Here is a 17,305-nt window from a genome sequence, read left to right on the forward strand (position 1 = left end):
TTTAACATTACATCACAGTATATTAGTTATGGGTTACCAAGAAGAGTAAACACTACCCAAGGACTTTACATCCTCCTCTAGGAAAAGGGTTAATGTTTTTGGTTGTATGAAAAATAGTTGATGGTGCTAGGCAGAAGTATGACTTTGTTATTGTCTTTATTTGGCAATAAGTATGGTTTAAGGGGTGCCAAGTTGAGAAGGGGAAGACTGTGATGGTTAATCTTATGTGTCAGCTTTTGGGCAAACATTATTCCAAATGGCACTCTTATTTTTTAGATGAGATTAACAATTAATTCAGTAGACCCTGAGTAAAGCAGATGACCCTCCATAATGGAGATGGAGATGGAGAGGGAGAAAAGAAGATTACCCTCCAACCACATGCAGGTCTTAATAGAAAAAAAGACTGATCTCCCCGGTAGAAGAGGGAACTCTACCAGCAGAGTGCCCTTGGACTCAAACTGCAACAGCAACCCTTCCCTTGGTCTTCAGCCTACTCTGGAGATTTAGGACTTACTAAAGCTCCACAACCACATGAGCCAATTCCTTAAAATCTAAATATCTATCTATCTCTCCCTCTCTCTCTCTCTACACACACACACACACACACACACACACACACGCACGCACACAAATTCGTTCCGTTTCACTACAGAACTCTGACTAACATAGCTAATCACACTTTAAAATAATAATAAAATTGGGCTCCTTTAAAAAAGGACTGGTGGGTATCACAGTGTTAAAATACTGAGATATTGTACCACCAATGATCCATGCAACTACAGGGGCAAATGCTTTGCACAGGAGAAGGCCATCAGGACTCACCTCCAGTGCTATGGTTTATATCCACTCTGACTGGTTGTCACACTAGGGGGTCAAAATTTTTAACATCACTCCTTTTCACACTATACATAAATATCAATTACAAGTAACCTGAATGTTAAAGTCAAAACTGTGAAACTTCTAGAAAAAAATAGGACAATATCTTTGTAACTTCAGAGCAGGGAAGGGCATCTTAAATATGACAGAAAAACTACAAGTCAGAAGATTTGTACAAACATACAACTACATAAAATAAAGAATAAAACAGTCAATGCCTGAACACTAAAAGCAGAATAAAGAGAGTGAAAGAAACATACTACAGGGTGAGAGAAAGTGTTTTTAGTTCACATACAAAAACAATAAAGGACTAGATGCAACATGAAAGGACTAAGATCCAAAATATGTAAAGCATTCCCATGAATGAATAAGAAAAATACAAGCAAATCTATAAAACAAAATGAGCAAAAGGCTTCATCTAGAGTTTAAAAAAATAGGAATCTCAAATGCCCAATAAACATTTGAAGAGCTGAGCAACCATATCAGAAATGAGGAGACTGCAAATCAAAATGCAGTGAGAGGGCTTCCCTGGCGGCGCAGTGGTTGAGAGTCCGCCTGCCGATGCAGGGGACGCGGGTTCGTGCCCCAGTCCGGGAAGATCCCACATGCCGCGGAGCAGCTGGGCCCGTAAGCCATGGCCGCTGAGCCTGCGTGTCCGGAGCCTGTGCTCCGCAACGGGAGAGGCCATAACAGTGAAAGGCCCGCGAACCGCAAAAAAAAAAAAAGAAAAATGCAGTGAGAAGTAGTTGGCATTTGTACATCAGAATTCACGTAGAACAATGTTCACTGAGATGTTGTTTAAAACAGCCAATAACTGACAATAACCCAAATGTCAAAAAAATAAAAGAATCAATAAATTACTTGTGACATACGCACACTATGGATTAATACACAGCTGTGAACAAACTGAACAAACTATGAGTACATACATCTGCAAGGATAAATTTCACAATGTTAAATGAAAGAAGCAAGAAGGAATACATTCAATAATGAAGCCCAAACTGGTTTGATATTTCAACTTACCCCCAAGAACCCCTGATCCTTTTAACCCTGCTCTACTTTTTTACCATAACTCTTATCTTCTTGGCCGTCTTCTATGCTCTTTAAGAATGGGTCTTTGATTTTGGTGGTTGTTGTTCACTAATATAGCCAAGGCACCTGAAACAGTGCCTCGTATATAGTACTTGCTCAGTAAGTATTTGCTGAACAAATTAGAATAATTCCAATTATGTTAAGCTCAAAAAGGTAAACCTAAATGCCATATTGATTAGGAATGCATGTAGAGAGTAAAACTGTTTTAAAAATGTAAGGTAATGAATATTACAAAAGTCATGGTATAAGTGACCTCTCGGGTAGGGAAGGCAAATGAAACACAAGAGGGACACAGGAAAATTTCTATCTCTTAACCTAGGCTTTAAAATGTACACAAATATGTATATAAAATATATTACAAATGTGTTTTATATACATGTATATACATAATATACTTTACAATAAGAAAAATATTGAAAAAAAACTCCATTAGCACTTCTCTCCCTAACCCCTACTCCACCTTCACCCCAACTCTGATTTATCCATCACCACTATGACCCAACACAACAGTGAGGTAACGACTAAAATAGTTCATGCTATCAAACAGTGGCAAACTCTGTCTAGGAATCTGATAGAAATTCTGAAATTTATACAGATTCTTTTATACTGTTTCCACTTGAAACAGGAGTCATCAGGTGTCAAATATTAGTCGACAGAAGAGAAAAAAGTCTTCACATCAACCAATAAGACATCAATAGAAAAAACTACTTCTAAGTGTCACCTATCAGACACACAGATAAAGATACAAATATGTCTTGATTCCGTATGCAGGAAGTATCGCGAATGTACCTGTATGCTGCCAAACTCAACGTTCTCATAATGGAAATGTGCACATTCAGCCATCTTCGGAAAGTGACCTTTAGTGAAGGGTAACCTGAAGTACATGAAATAAATGAGATACAAGATACTGGAACAGTCAAAATTACTAAACTTAAGGAGGAAATAAACAGGTTGAAGAGCTCATGCAACAAGCAGAACTACTGCATAAGCACATGCACACAAGCACATACATCCACACATACCTTTTCAGAGACACACAGAATCAAATGGAAACGACATTCAGTGCGCAAGTCAAAACCAAAAGAACAAAATAAAGTCAAATAAAAAGCATCACTATAGTACTCTTCTAATCCTGACCCACGTCAATGGCCCTAGAAAAACTAGGCTTTCAGTGAATGTTACAGAAACTGTCAACAGCCTGCTCTAAGCAGAAGCAGCATTCCCACCACAACATACAAAACCAGATTTTACCTGTGAATGTTGTCACAGCCCATCAGTCCTGGATTGGTGGGTCTGGATGCAGAATGAACATTTTTATCCTTGTCTTTCCTCTACTTAGAATAAAAACATAGCTATCTAACCCTTCACCAGGTGAAAAGACGGTTTTTCTGCCTAAAACTGAAACGGATACCTTCAGATATTTCACTTAATAGTCAAATACTGGCATCCATCTCAGGCTTTCTCAAAAGCATAGCTGAGAAACAGCAATTTCATAACTCAAATACCAAAAGTGATTTTTCAAAATGACTGAGAGCATGTATTAAAGCTACCAAAGAGGACATACTTGGATTGTTCCCATTGAACAAATGCAACCTAATACACAATAACATAAAAGTTGTTACAAGAACAAAATTAAAGTGTATTTTTAGATAAGTAGATGATCCTCAGACCCATTCTGCTAACAGTTGAGTGACAATTCAAGGCTTAAAAGTATTAATTTAATGTATGGACAGTAAGAGCTCATTTAGTAAGAAATCTGGATAAAAGTTTTAACAGAACTAGAGAACTGATTTCCGTTGATAGAAATTCACTTAAAACCCGCTGTAAAATTATACTTACTTTTTCACATGTTTCACCTTCATACTGGCTGTACTGCCACATGTCTTAAGACTAAGGTCTCCAGGAATCTCTGGAATGTCTGCTCCTCTTGCCTTAAAAAAATAAAGACAAAGGATTTATGACTATCCCTTTATTATGAATACATTTAAAAAAGCAGATTATAGCTCATTTCAATGGTTCTGCTGACTCCACACCAAAAGAAATACATACAGATTTAATAATCTCTTCTTAAAATTATAACTTACTTGACTTTTAATTGTTAAGAATAAGGAAAAATATTCACCTAAAAATATTTAACTTTACTGTAAAAGGAAAAATTTTTTGTCAAACTAAGAATTTTCATTCTCTTATAATCAAATTTTGAAATCAATTATTATATTATATGCCTCGGCACAAACTAAAATCTCCCGCAAGAGTTGTTGGAACAAAATAACCATGGTTACAATGATTAATAAAAGTTTAAATGGTATATGTGAACATAATTAGGAGATCACAACATACGTTTCTCACACTAAAATTTGAAAGTACCATCTATGTAATACCTCCAAATTACTTCTTACTCTGCCAGTTTTCATCGTAGTGATTTTTTAACTTTAATGAAACATACACCTGTATCATTTTAACAACAGAAACTGGAAAATGAAAAAGTTCTTCACACTCTGGAGAAAGCAAACAGCAAATCCAAATATCTATATTAAAAAACAAATTTATGCTATACAATCTATGACTTGTAACAGAAAAAAATTACTATAGCCAATGTCACATAATGCAATAGGGGAGAATGATGTGGGTTGAGCATTTAAACTGAGTTAAGAGGAGGTCCACAAAGAAGATACGGTAAATATATACAGTGGAATATTACTCAGCCATAAAAAAGAACGACATCTTGCCTTTTGTAACAACATGGATGGACCTTAAGGGCGTTATGCTAAGTGAAATTAAGTCCGAAAAAGACGAATACTGTATGATCTCACCTATACATGGAATCTAAAATCAAATCAATACAAAAAAAAAACCAAGCTCACAGATACAGAGAACAGACTGGTGACTGCCAGAGGTAGGGGTGGTGGATAGGTGAAAAAGGTGAAGAGGTCAAAACATACAAACTTCCAGCAATAAAATAAATAAGTCATGGGGATTTAACATACAGCACGATGACTATAATTAATAATACTGTATTGCAGATCTGAAAATTACAAAGAGAGTAGATCTTAAAAGTGCTCATCACAGGACTTCTCTGGCGATTCAGTGGTTAAGACTCCATTTTTCCAATGCAGGGGGCATGGATTTGATCCCTGGTTGGGGAACTAAGATCCCACATGCCGGGTGGTGTGGCCCCCCAAAAAAATTTTTTTATTAAAAAAAAAAAGTACTCATCACAAGAAAAAAAAAAAACATTTTGTAACTATGTATGGTGACAGATGTTAATTAGACTTACTGTTATGATCATTTCACAATGTATACAAATATCAAATCATTATGTCGTGTACCAGAAACTAATACAGTATTACACATCAATTATACCTCAATAAAATAAAAACGAGAAGAAACTGACAACATCAGTTCACTTTTTTTTTTTTTTTTGCAGTACGCAGGCCTCTCACTGCTGTGGCCTCTCCCGTTGCGGAGCACAGGCTCCGGATGCGCAGGCTCAGCGGCCATGGCTCACGGGCCCAGGCGCTCCGCAGCATGTGGGATCCTCATGGACAGGGGCACAAACCCGTGTCCCCCACATCTGTAGGCAAACTCTCAACCACTGCGCCTCCAGGGAAGCCCCGCTAGTTTTTAAAAATGTTTTCTTATTAAAAAAAAAAAGAGCCAAGGAGGACCTTCAAGATGGTAGAGGAATAAGACGTGGAGATCACCTTGCTCCCCACAAATACATCAAAAATCAGTGAGAGCTCTCCCAGAGACCTCCGTCTCAACACTGAGACCCAGCTCCACCCGACGACCAGCAAGCTCCAGTGCTGGACACCCCATGCCAAACAACTAGCAAGACAGGAACACAACCCCACCCATTAGCAGAGCGGCAGCCTAAAATCTTAAGAAGTTCACAGACACCCCAAAACACACCACCAGTCACAGTCCTGCCACCAAAAAGACAAGATCCAGCTTCATCCACAGGACACAAGCAGGCACCAGTCCCCTCCACTAGGAAGCCTATACTACCCACTGAACCTACCTTACCCACTGGGGGCAGACACCAAAAACAGCAGGAACTATGAACCTGCAGCCTGCGAAAAGGAGACCCCAAACACAGTAAGTTAAGCAAAATGAGAAGAAAGAAAACTACACAGCAGATGAAGGAGCAAGGTAAAAACCCACCAGACCAAAAAACTGAAGTCAGGAAATAGGCAGTGTACCTGAAAAAGAATTCAGAGTAATGATAGTGAAGATGATCCAAAATCTTGGAAACAGAATGGAGAAAATACGAGAAACGTTTAACAAGGACCTAGAAAAACTAAAGAGCAAACAAACAGTGATGAACAACACAATAAATGAAATTAAAAATTCTCTAGAAGGAATCAATAGCAGAATGACTGAGGCAGAAGAACGGATAAGTGACCTGGAAAATAAAATAGTGGAAATAACTACCACAGAGCAGAATAAAGAAAAAAGAATGAAAAAAATTAAGGACAGTCTCAGAGACACCTGGGACAACATAAACACACCAACATTCGAATTATAGGGGTCCCAGAAGAAGAAGAGAAAGAGAAAGGGACTGAGAAAATATTGAAGAGATTATAGTTGAAAACTTCCCTACTATGGGAAAGGAAATAGTCAATCAAGTCCAGGATTCATACAGAGTCCCATACAGGAGAAATCCAAGGAGAAACATGCCAAGACACATATTAATCAAACTATCATAAATAAAATTCAAAGAAAATATATTAAAAGCAGCAAGGGTAAAGCAAAAAATAACATACAAGGGACTCCCCATGAGGTTAACAGCTGATCTTTCAGCAGAAACTCTGCAAGCCAGAAGGGAGTGGCAGGACATATTTAAAGTGATGAAAGGGAAGAATCTACAACCAAGATTACTCTACTCAGCAAGGATCTATTCAGATTTGATGGAGAAATTAAAACCTTTAAAGACAAGCAAAAGCTAAGAGAATTCAGCGCCACCAAACCAGCTTTACAACAAATGCTAAAGGAGTTTCTCTAGGCAGGAAACACAAGAGGAGGAAAAGACCTACAATAACAAACTCAAAATAATTAAGAAAATGGTAAAAGGAACATACATATTGATAATTACCTTAAATGTAAATGGATTAAAGGCTCCAATCAAAAGACGCAGACTGGCTGAATGGATACAAAACAAGACCTGTATATATGCTGCTACGAGAGACCCACTTCAGACCTAGAGACACATACAGACTGAAAGTGAGGGGACGGAAAAGGATATTCCATGCAAATGGAAATTAAAAGAAAGCTGCAGGAGCAATTCTCATATCAGACAAAAGAGACTTTAAAATAAAGGCTACAAGAGACAAAGAAGCACACTACATAATGCTCAAGGGATCAATCCAAGAAGAAGATATAACAACTGTAAATAACTATGCACCCAACAGGGGAGCCCTCAATACATAAGGCAAACGTTAACACCCATAAAAAGGGAAATCAACAGGAACACAATCATAGTAGGGGACTTTAACACCCCACTTTCACCAATGGTCAGATCAACCAAAATGAAAATAAATAAGGAAACACAAGCTTCAAATGACACATTAAACAAGATGGACCTAATTGATATTTACAGGACATTCCATCCAAAAACAACACAATACACTTTCTTTTCAAGTGCTCATGGAACATTCTCCAGGATAGATAATATCTTGGGTCACAAATCAAGCCTTGGTAAATTTAAGAAAACTGAAATTGTATCAAGTATCTTTTCCGACCACAACGCTATGAGACTAGATATCAATTACAGGAAAAAACCTGTAAAAAATACATACAGTTGGAGGCTAAACAATACTCTACTAAGTAACCAACAGATCACTGAAGAAATCAAAGAGGGAAATCAAAATATACCTAGAAACACATGACAATGAAAACACGATGACCCAAAACCTATGGGATAGGGCTTCCCTGGTGGCGCGGTGGTTGAGAGTCCACCTGCTGATGCAGGGGACACGGGTTCGTGCCCCGGTCCGGGAAGATCCCACATGCCGCGGAGTGGCTGGGCACGTGAGCCATAGCCGCTGAGCCTGCGCATCCGGAGCCTGTGCTCCACAACGGGAGAGGCCACAACAGTGAGAGGCCCGCGTACCGCAAAAAAACAAACAAAACCTATGGGATGCAGCAAAAGCAGTTCTAACAGGGAAGTTTATAGCAATACAATCCTACCTCAAGAAACAAGAAACTTCTCAAATAAACAACCTAACCTTACACCTAAAGCAATTAGACAAAGAACAACAAAAAACCCCAAAAGTTAGCAGGAAATAAATCATAAAAATCAGATCAGAAATAAATGAAAAAGAAATGAAGGATGCAATAGCAAAGATCACTAAAACTAAAAGCTGGTTCTCTGAGAAGATAAACAAAATTGATAAACCATTAGCCAGACTCATCAAGAAAAAAGGCAAAAGACTCAAAACAGAATTAGAAATGAAAAAGGAGAAATAACAACTGACACTGCAGAAATACAAAGGATCAGGAGAGATTACTACAAGCAACTCTATGCTAATAAAATGAACAACCTGGAAAAAATGGACAAATTCTTAGAAAAGCACAACCTTCTGAGACTGAACCAGGAAGGAATAGAAAATACAAACACACCAATCACAAGCACTGAAATTGAAACTGTGATTAAAAATCTTCCAACAAACAAAAGCCCAGGACCAGATGGTTTCCCAGGTGAATTCTATCAAACATTTAGAGAAGAGCTAACACCTATCCTTCTCAAACTCTCCCAAAACACAGCAGAGGGAGGAACACTCCAAAACTCATTCTATGAGGCCACCATCATCCTGATACCAAAACCAGACAAAGATATCACAAAAAAAGAAAACTACAGGCCAGTATCACTGATGAACGTAAATGCAAAAACCCTCAACAAAATGCTAGCAAACAGAGTCCAGCAGCACATTAAAAGAATCATACACCAAGATCAAGTGGGGTTTATTCCAGGAGTGCAAGGATTCTTCCATATACACAAATCAATCAATGTGATACACCATGTTAACAAACTGAAGGATAAAAACCTTATGATCATCTCAAAAGATGCAGAAAAGGCTTTTGACAAAATTCAACACCCATTTATGATAAAGCCCCTCCAGAAAGTAGGCATAGAGGGAACTTTCCTCAACATAATAAAGACCATATATGACAAACCCACAGCCAACATCGTTCTCAGTGGTGAAAAACTGAAAGCATTTCCACTAAGATCAGAAAAAAGGCAAGGTTGCCCACTCTCACCACTATTATTCAACATAGCTTTAGAAGTTTTGGCCACTGCAATGAGACGAAAAAGAAATAAAAGGAATCCAAACTGGAAAAGAAGTAAAACTGTCACTGTTTGCAGATGACATGATGCTATACACAGAGAATCCTAAAGATGCTACCAGAAAACTACTAGAGCTAATCAATGAATTTGGTAAAGTAACAGGATACAAAATGAATGCACAGAAAACTCTTGCATTCCTATATGCTAATGGTGAAATATCTGAAAGAGAAATTAAGGAAACATTCCCATTTACCATGCAACAAAAAGAATAAAATACCTAGGAATAAACCTACCTTAGGAGATAAAAGACCTGTATGCAGAAAACTATCAGACACTGATGAAACAAATAAAAGATGATACAAACAGATGGAAAGATATACCATGTTCTTGGAATCGAAGAATAAACATTGTGAAGATGACTATACTACCCAAAGCAACCTACAGATTCAATGCAATCCCTATCGAACTACCAATGGCATTTTTCACAGAACTAGAACAGAAAATTTCACAACTTGTATGGAAACACAAAAGACCCCTAATAGCCAAAGCAATCTTGAGAAAGAAAAATGGAGCTGGAGGAATCAGGCTCCCTGACTTCAGATTATACTACAAAGCTACAGTAATCAAGACAGTATGGTACTGGCACAAAAATGGAAATACAGATCAATGGAACAAGACAGAAAGCCCAGAGATAAACCCATGCATATATGGTCACTTTATCTTTGATAAAGGAGGCAAGAATATACAATGGAGAAAAGACAGCCTCTTCAGTAAGTGGTGCTGGGAAAACTGGACAGCTACATGTAAAAGAATGAAATTAGAACCCTCCCTAACACCATACACAAAAAAACCTTAAAATGGATTAAAAGAAACTCGGTACTGTACTACCGCAGGAAAGCAAATCAAGACTTTTATCTCTCATTTTTTAATTCTCCTGGCTAATAAATAATATGTATTAAAGTCTAAATTAATAAAGTTATTCATTTTAACAGCTCTGTTTTTATGGTTAAAAATATTTACTCTTACTATTTTGATGTACATTGCTAAATAATCTTCCAGAAAGGAGTATGTGCCTATTTTCTCACAACCTCAAGAACACTAAGTATTACCGATCTTTATCTTTACCTGATAAAATTACTTCATCTATTTTAACAATAAATAAAAGAGTTGAACAAAATTCCACAATTTTAGTAGACATCTGTATTATTTTGTATAATATAATTTATTCTTATATTCTTTATTTTTATATTTTTCAGAGTAAAGAACACTTTAAGTTAAAGCTAGTAATATATGTGTGACATAATATATCAAGATACTTAATAATTTTCCATTAAAATTATAAACCTGGAAATTGTAGGCATTACACTTACTGACTTCAAGACTTACTACAAAGCAAGAGTAATTTAAAACAGTGTGGTACTGGAGTAAGTTAATGAGATACAACAGAAAGTCCAGAATTCAAAAGAACAGTACTGTCAATGAATAAGACTGATACAAGTTCCTAAAGTATGCAAAAAGGAAAAACCCTGAACCTTCTCAATGATACACAGAAAGTCATTCAAGGTGAAAATTCACTCAATGTGAAAATTAATAAAATAAAAATGAACACAGAAAAATAAATCTTAAGATACCTTTAAAAGGAAACAAAAATGTACTACGTGTAAGAGAAACAATAAATTCAACGGCATCAAAGTTAAAAACAAAGAAGCCATACCCTAGCATGTATAAAAAAACTCCTTATAATAAAAACCGACACCCCAATTTCTTAAATGGCAAAATATACAAACAGATACAACTAAACATACAACTACCCAATAATCCTGCAACTACACTCCCAAATATAGACCCTCCCCCTGCAAAGTACTCATATGTACAACAAAAGACATGTACATAAATGTTCACGGGAGCTTTATTTATAATCACCAAAAAATGGAAACACAAATATGTATGAAGGGAAGAATAAATTATGGTGTATTTATGCAATGGAATGCTGTGCTTGAAAAAAAGGTATTTATTAACACATTAAACAACATGACTAAATCTAGCTGTTATTACAGTATGTGAAAGAAGAGAGTTAAACTTCAATTAAAAATTAACAGAAAAATGTCAAGAGAAATTTTTATGGAACTTAAGCTGGTTCTACATTTGCCTGGAATAGTTAATGATCACTATTAAAACAATGAGGAATGAGGAAAGAATACAATTCCAAAGAACAGAAAAAGAAAACTGTTTTCTAACTTATTTTATGATACCAGTTAATACAGACATCAAAACCAACCAAGAGACTTTCAACACCAACCAGGACTAGACTAAGATCTAGACCTAAACTAAAACCACCAGAAAAGCTGGATAAAATGTGTAAACCAACTGTTTTAAGCACTAAAGTTCACCCATACAGAAAAGACATAAGAGGTGATATAATATTTGAGAGAAACAAATTATGTAAGATGAACTCGATATTCAGCCAAACTGTTGAGATGCAAGCACTCCCAAACCGAAGCAAGAAGGACTACAGTCCAAACAGAAAGCAGCAGTATTACTGGTGAGGAGAAACAGGTGTCACGTTTCAAAGCTGCCATATGACTGCCCCTTAAAGGGAAACTCCCAGAAAGGAGAAAACTACAAGTGAATGAAAATATTCATATACAAATGAACCTGAAATAATTTGTCATTCCTATTCTCCACATATACAGGAAAAGCCTAAGAAATCTAGCCAAAATTGTATAACCAGGAGAAAACTCACTAACTAGAAACAGACCTAGAAATAACAAAAGTAATGGAACAAGCAGGACAAAAATGTAAGAACACTTTGTAAATATGCTCAAGGATGGGGAAAAAACAAACATAATGAAGAAAGAAATGAAAACTAAACAAAAAAATCAAAGGGACTACTATTGATGAAAAAATATATCTGTAACTAAAAACACCTAAGAGCATATTAGACACAGCAGAAGAAACGATCAGTAAGCTTAAAGAAATAGCAAGAAAAACTATCCCCCCCAAAATTTTGGGGTTTTTTTTTAGTTTTTGTGCTTTGTGAAAGAAAAAAGACAGGAAAAAGTCACAGTGACATGTGGGACAATATCAAGCCATTTAATGTAAGTGTAACCAAAGGCAAAAAAGGAGAGGAAAATGCCGTCCTCTCCCGAGGCTGGTGGAAGAAGAGGCATAGAAAAAAATTTTGAAAAAACCATGGGTAAAAAGTTTCCAAATTTCATGAAAATTATAAACACGTTATCCAGAAAACTCAATAAATGTGAAGTATGATAAACACTTTAAAAAACAACAAGGCGTATCATAATCAAATGGCTGAAAACCACTGATAAAGAGAAAATCTTAGCAGCTGGGAAAATATGATACACATTACATTCACAGGAATAAATATGAGAAAGGCAGAACACCTGGATTGAGTTCTTTCAGCTGCTTTTTAAAACAACTGTCTATAGAATTCTATATGCAGTGAAATTTATTTCAAAAACAGAATGTGAGGTTTCCAGTCTCTTCTACTGCTTATAATAAAAACTCTACAGGAAATAAAATGAAATAAAATTAAAACATGCAGCTATTCTAAATTAATGAGAGCAGGTGAATTGGGGAGCAAAGTTAAAACTTGAATGAAGAATGACTAATGCAGTGGCAGTGTACTTCCTGGTTTTTTCCCCACCCATTACCTCTTGAATTACCCAAAGACAGGCAGAATCAGGATATGAGTAACAGGCACAGTAAGAAAAACTCTTCAGGAAGTCCAACTTTCTGGCCAGAGGACTTGAGGGGGAAATGCCCCTCAAATGTAGGGAAAGTAACCAAGAGATTTTTTTCCTCTTTCCTCTTCCAACTTGGCCCAAGGACAGGCCTGACAGCAGCACTTCAGCTGCAGCATGCGCACGTAAGACCCTAAGTGAAGAACCCATTCTTCTGAAGAGAGGTACAATAAAAGAGGACCCTGTTGTGTAAAGACTGTGGGGGTAATCCTTGGGGTTTTTTCCTCTCACACTTTTTCTCTCTGTACTTAGACCTAACAGCAGCCCCACTCAGGAAAAACTGCATGCGCTAAAGCGCCATCTTTCCAGCCAGAGAAACCATGAAAAGCATCATCTGAGGGCAGACGGTGTGCAAAATCCCCAATAAAGGTAAGAGTACAGCAGATGCTATGGAACTGAACTGATGTTGAAACCAACAGCTAAAGAAGTCCAGAAAGAAATGTCAATCTAAACCCAATCAGGCTGATGCCTGATAAGATAAAAAAGTCAACACTCTCCAGAGGATTTCAACAGGAGTCAGATTCACAGCATAACATTCAAAGAGTCCATGATACAGTCCAAAATTACTAAACACACCAAAAACCAGTAAAATGTGAACAATTCCCAAAGGAAAAGATAATAAAGAAGTGCCAAATATGAGATGAAACAGATGTTGGACTTACCAAAAATTTTAAAGCATATATACTCATACACAATTGCCCCTTGAACAACACGGCAGGGTTAGGGGCACTGATCCTCCTTCCACAGTCAAAAATCTAAGTATAACTTACAGTCGGCCCTCCATATACGCAGGTCTTCCATATCCGAGATTCCACATCTGCAGAGTCAATCAACCATGGATCAAGCAATACTGTAGTATTTGCTACTGACAAAAATCTGCATGTAAGTGGGCCCGTGCAGTTCCAACCCATGTTGTTCAACAGACAACTGCATTATAAACATGCTTCATCAGATATTGAAATCAACAGAAAAACAGTAACTCCTTAATGAAATATGTAAACTAAAAAGACAGACCAAATTAAAAACTTTAAATTGAAAAATGTGGTATCTGAAATAAAACATGCTGTCTTGGCTCCACAGCAGAATGGAGATGACAGAAGAAAAGAGTTAGTGAACCTGACAATTTATCCAATGTATAGAGCAGATACTTAGAAGTTTTTTAAAAGACTGAAAAATGTGAATAGACCCATATATATACCCATGGTAAAGAAACATACTGGCACAGAAAAAAAAAATACTATTTGAAGAAATAATTCCAGAAAACATTACAAATTAGTTGAAGGATATATATTTACAGATTTAAGAAGATTAACAAAATTAAAACAATAAAAGCAAAGAAAACCACAAAGCATCATAAGCTGTTGAAAACCAAATATAAAGTAAGTATTTTGAGAGCAGACAGAGAAAAAATAAATATTACGTATAAGGTAATAAGGATTTAAATCCTTACTGGATTTCTCATTAGAAACCAAGAAGACCAGAAGATAATGGAGAAACATTTATAAAATGCTGTAAGAACTCTCAACCCAAAAATTACATCAAGTGAAAATACCTTTCAGAAATGAAGTAAAAGAACATACTCAGATGAAAAAAATTAAGAATTTATCACCAGCCCATAGGCTCCAAAAGAAATGCTAAAGAAAGTTCTTCTTATAAATGGAAAATGATAACAGTAAAATTTGAAACCTCTGGTATAAAGGAAGAGCAAGAGAAATGGTAAATAATTGGATAAATGTAATAAATCATTAATCTCCTCTGAAGTTTTTAAAAATATATGTGCCAGTTAAAAGCAAAATTATAACACCGTTTGATGTAATACTTTAAAAAAGTACAACATAAAGGGGGAAGATAAAGGAACCTATGTGGTGACAAGGTTTCTACATCTTACTTGAAGTATAAAATAATAATTCTAAGGAGAATATAAAAAGTTAAAAAAATGAAACCAACAACATTTAAAAGATAAAACACCGTGAGCAGGTAGATTATCCTAGGAATACAAGATCAGTTTAATATCTGAAAACAAATCAATGTAGTTCATCACATTAACCAAAAAAGGGAGAAAAAAAATCACGTAATCATCTCTGAAGCAGTAAACACATTTGAAAAAATTCCAAATCCTATTCATGAAAAAATAAAAATCAGTAAACAGAACATCCTTAATGTGATAAACAGTATCCAGAAAGAAACTAAAGGAAACATCATACTGAATGATGAAATATTTAAAGTTCCCTCCTCCAACATCAGGAACAAAACAAGGATGCATGCAATTACCACATCTATTCAACATCATTACAGAGTGCCTAGCCAGTGCAATATGGAATATATGGAATATATATGCACATATAAAATCCAAAAGAATTTACAAACTCTTAGAATTAACAAAAGAATGCATCAATGTCTCTCGGCATAAAATAAATATACAAAAATTAATTACATATCTATATATTAGCAGAAAATAAAATTTTAAAACAAGAAACTTTTACCTACAACAATAATTATAATAATATTGAGGAAAACATCAAATCCCTAGGAAAATACCTATTATATGAAAAACTTCTACACTAAGAACTACAAACGTTTTTCAAAATATAAGAAAATATAAATTAAGAGATGTACACATACACACACCTCATTTGCATAGCTTGGAAGACACAATACTGCCAGGGTGTCAGTTTCCCCCAAAATTATCTACAGATTTACCTGTGTAAATTGGCAAGCTAATTCTAAGGATGTATATGGAAATGCAAAAGACATAGAAGTGCCAAGGCTAAGAAGAGCAAAGCTGGGATACTTACTCTACCAGATAACAAGGTATGCTATAAAATTAAAATAACTAAATATGGCATTTCCCCAAGAACAGAAAAGTGGATCAATAGAGCACATTAGAGAATTCAGGCAGCAGCCAATAATATGGCCATCTGATTCAGGACAAAGGCACGACTGCAATTAAGTCAGGAAAAAGGACAGTCATTTTAATAAATGGAATCTTTTTTTTTTTTTTACCATTTTCTTCTTATAATGGCAAAAGTACAAAGTTCCATATGAATAAGGTTATTCTTTGCAGGACTGTCTCTAGTAACTAAAAGGTGGAAACAACCTAGGTGCCCATCAAAAAGGGAATGGTTAAATAAACTGTGTTCCATCCACACAATGGAATAGCCACAGCTATAAAAGTAATGAGGAAGATTTCGATCTATTGCTATGAAGTAACCCTCTGCATATATTGAGTGGGGGAAAAAACATTACATAAGAACAGGCTACCCTTTATCTAAAAAGAAGGTAAATATGAACATTTTGTATATAAAATTTATATTATGTATAATTTGTTACACTTAAAAAGTGAGAAACGATGACCAATTAGAATGTTCACATATGAAAAAAATAAAACGTTCACATATGAAGAACAAAGAGACAGGGATAGAAGCCTGATTTTTCTGAATGCTTTATTCGGTCATTCAGATTTTAGGGCCATGTAAATAAATGTTTTAAATATTTGTAAAAACTAAGTTAAATTAAAATGGGGGAAGAAGGCAAACTCTTAAAATCAAAACCCAAATAAAATAAATGAACATAATCATTTAAAGCTGGAAGCTTAAGCACACAGAGAGGAATTACTTCAAATGACAGTAATGCAAAGTAACACATTCCAAATATGATATATCCTAGAGATGAAAGGAAACAAATTGCTTTCAATAATAGTTGCATTATTCCTTTAAAACTATTAAAAGTAGATTAAATCAAACTAGTAATTGTTAAGGTCATTAAAAAGGTTTTCAGCATAAGACATAGTTCAAATATAAAGCAAAGACATTAAGTAGAAACCCTTACTCATTTCCTTTGGGGGGCAAGTGGCAGTGTTTAAATAAGACTGGCAGAATGGCAACAGACAAATGTAGAAGGCATACTGAAACTAGATTACAGCCAGGTATATAGCTGAGTCTTCTGTGATAGGCTAGTGGATACAATTTTTAAATGGGAATTCAATATTACTACAATGAGACGAATGTGGAGCTGATTATATACTCAAGAATGTGAAGTAAGTGTCAATGGCACTGCAAGTTACTGTGTGACAGGAAAGAGGCAGCAGACCACAGGGCTGTTTTATTCCCAAATTTATCAAAATTTTTATAAAAGACAAAAACATATATGACGTATTTATCAATTTCATAGATAGGAGAAAACTTAAAAGCATATTAATACTCTGAGGGACAGAATTCAAGAGATTTTATTTAATAGGTTGCAAAGACAAACTAAAATGATTATAAAGTTCATCAAGAATAAAAATTAA

The 17,305-nt window shown here is 35.6% G+C and overlaps 1 protein-coding gene across 3 annotated transcripts in view; it reads right to left on the minus strand.

Moving 5' to 3' along the window:
- The window catches only part of ARHGAP32 (Rho GTPase activating protein 32), a 147,799-nt gene that overhangs the window by 116,861 nt on the left and 13,633 nt on the right, over positions 1–17,305 (minus strand). The window contains exons 2-4 of one of the 3 annotated variants that reach the window (XM_024740784.1): positions 3,808–3,899; positions 3,220–3,261; positions 2,758–2,842 (exon numbers count right to left, since the gene is read on the minus strand). In XM_024740784.1, the coding sequence (XP_024596552.1) occupies positions 2,758–2,842; positions 3,220–3,261; positions 3,808–3,899 (219 nt within the window). The remainder of the gene's footprint in view (positions 1–2,757; positions 2,843–3,219; positions 3,262–3,807; positions 3,900–17,305) is intronic. The other 2 variants (XM_024740785.1, XM_024740786.1) reach the window with 2 other exon arrangements.

This window comes from Neophocaena asiaeorientalis, unplaced genomic scaffold, assembly GCF_003031525.2.
Source record: "Neophocaena asiaeorientalis asiaeorientalis breed wild unplaced genomic scaffold, Neophocaena_asiaeorientalis_V1.1 scaffold308, whole genome shotgun sequence".
In the NCBI taxonomy this organism is placed as follows: domain Eukaryota; kingdom Metazoa; phylum Chordata; class Mammalia; order Artiodactyla; family Phocoenidae; genus Neophocaena; species Neophocaena asiaeorientalis.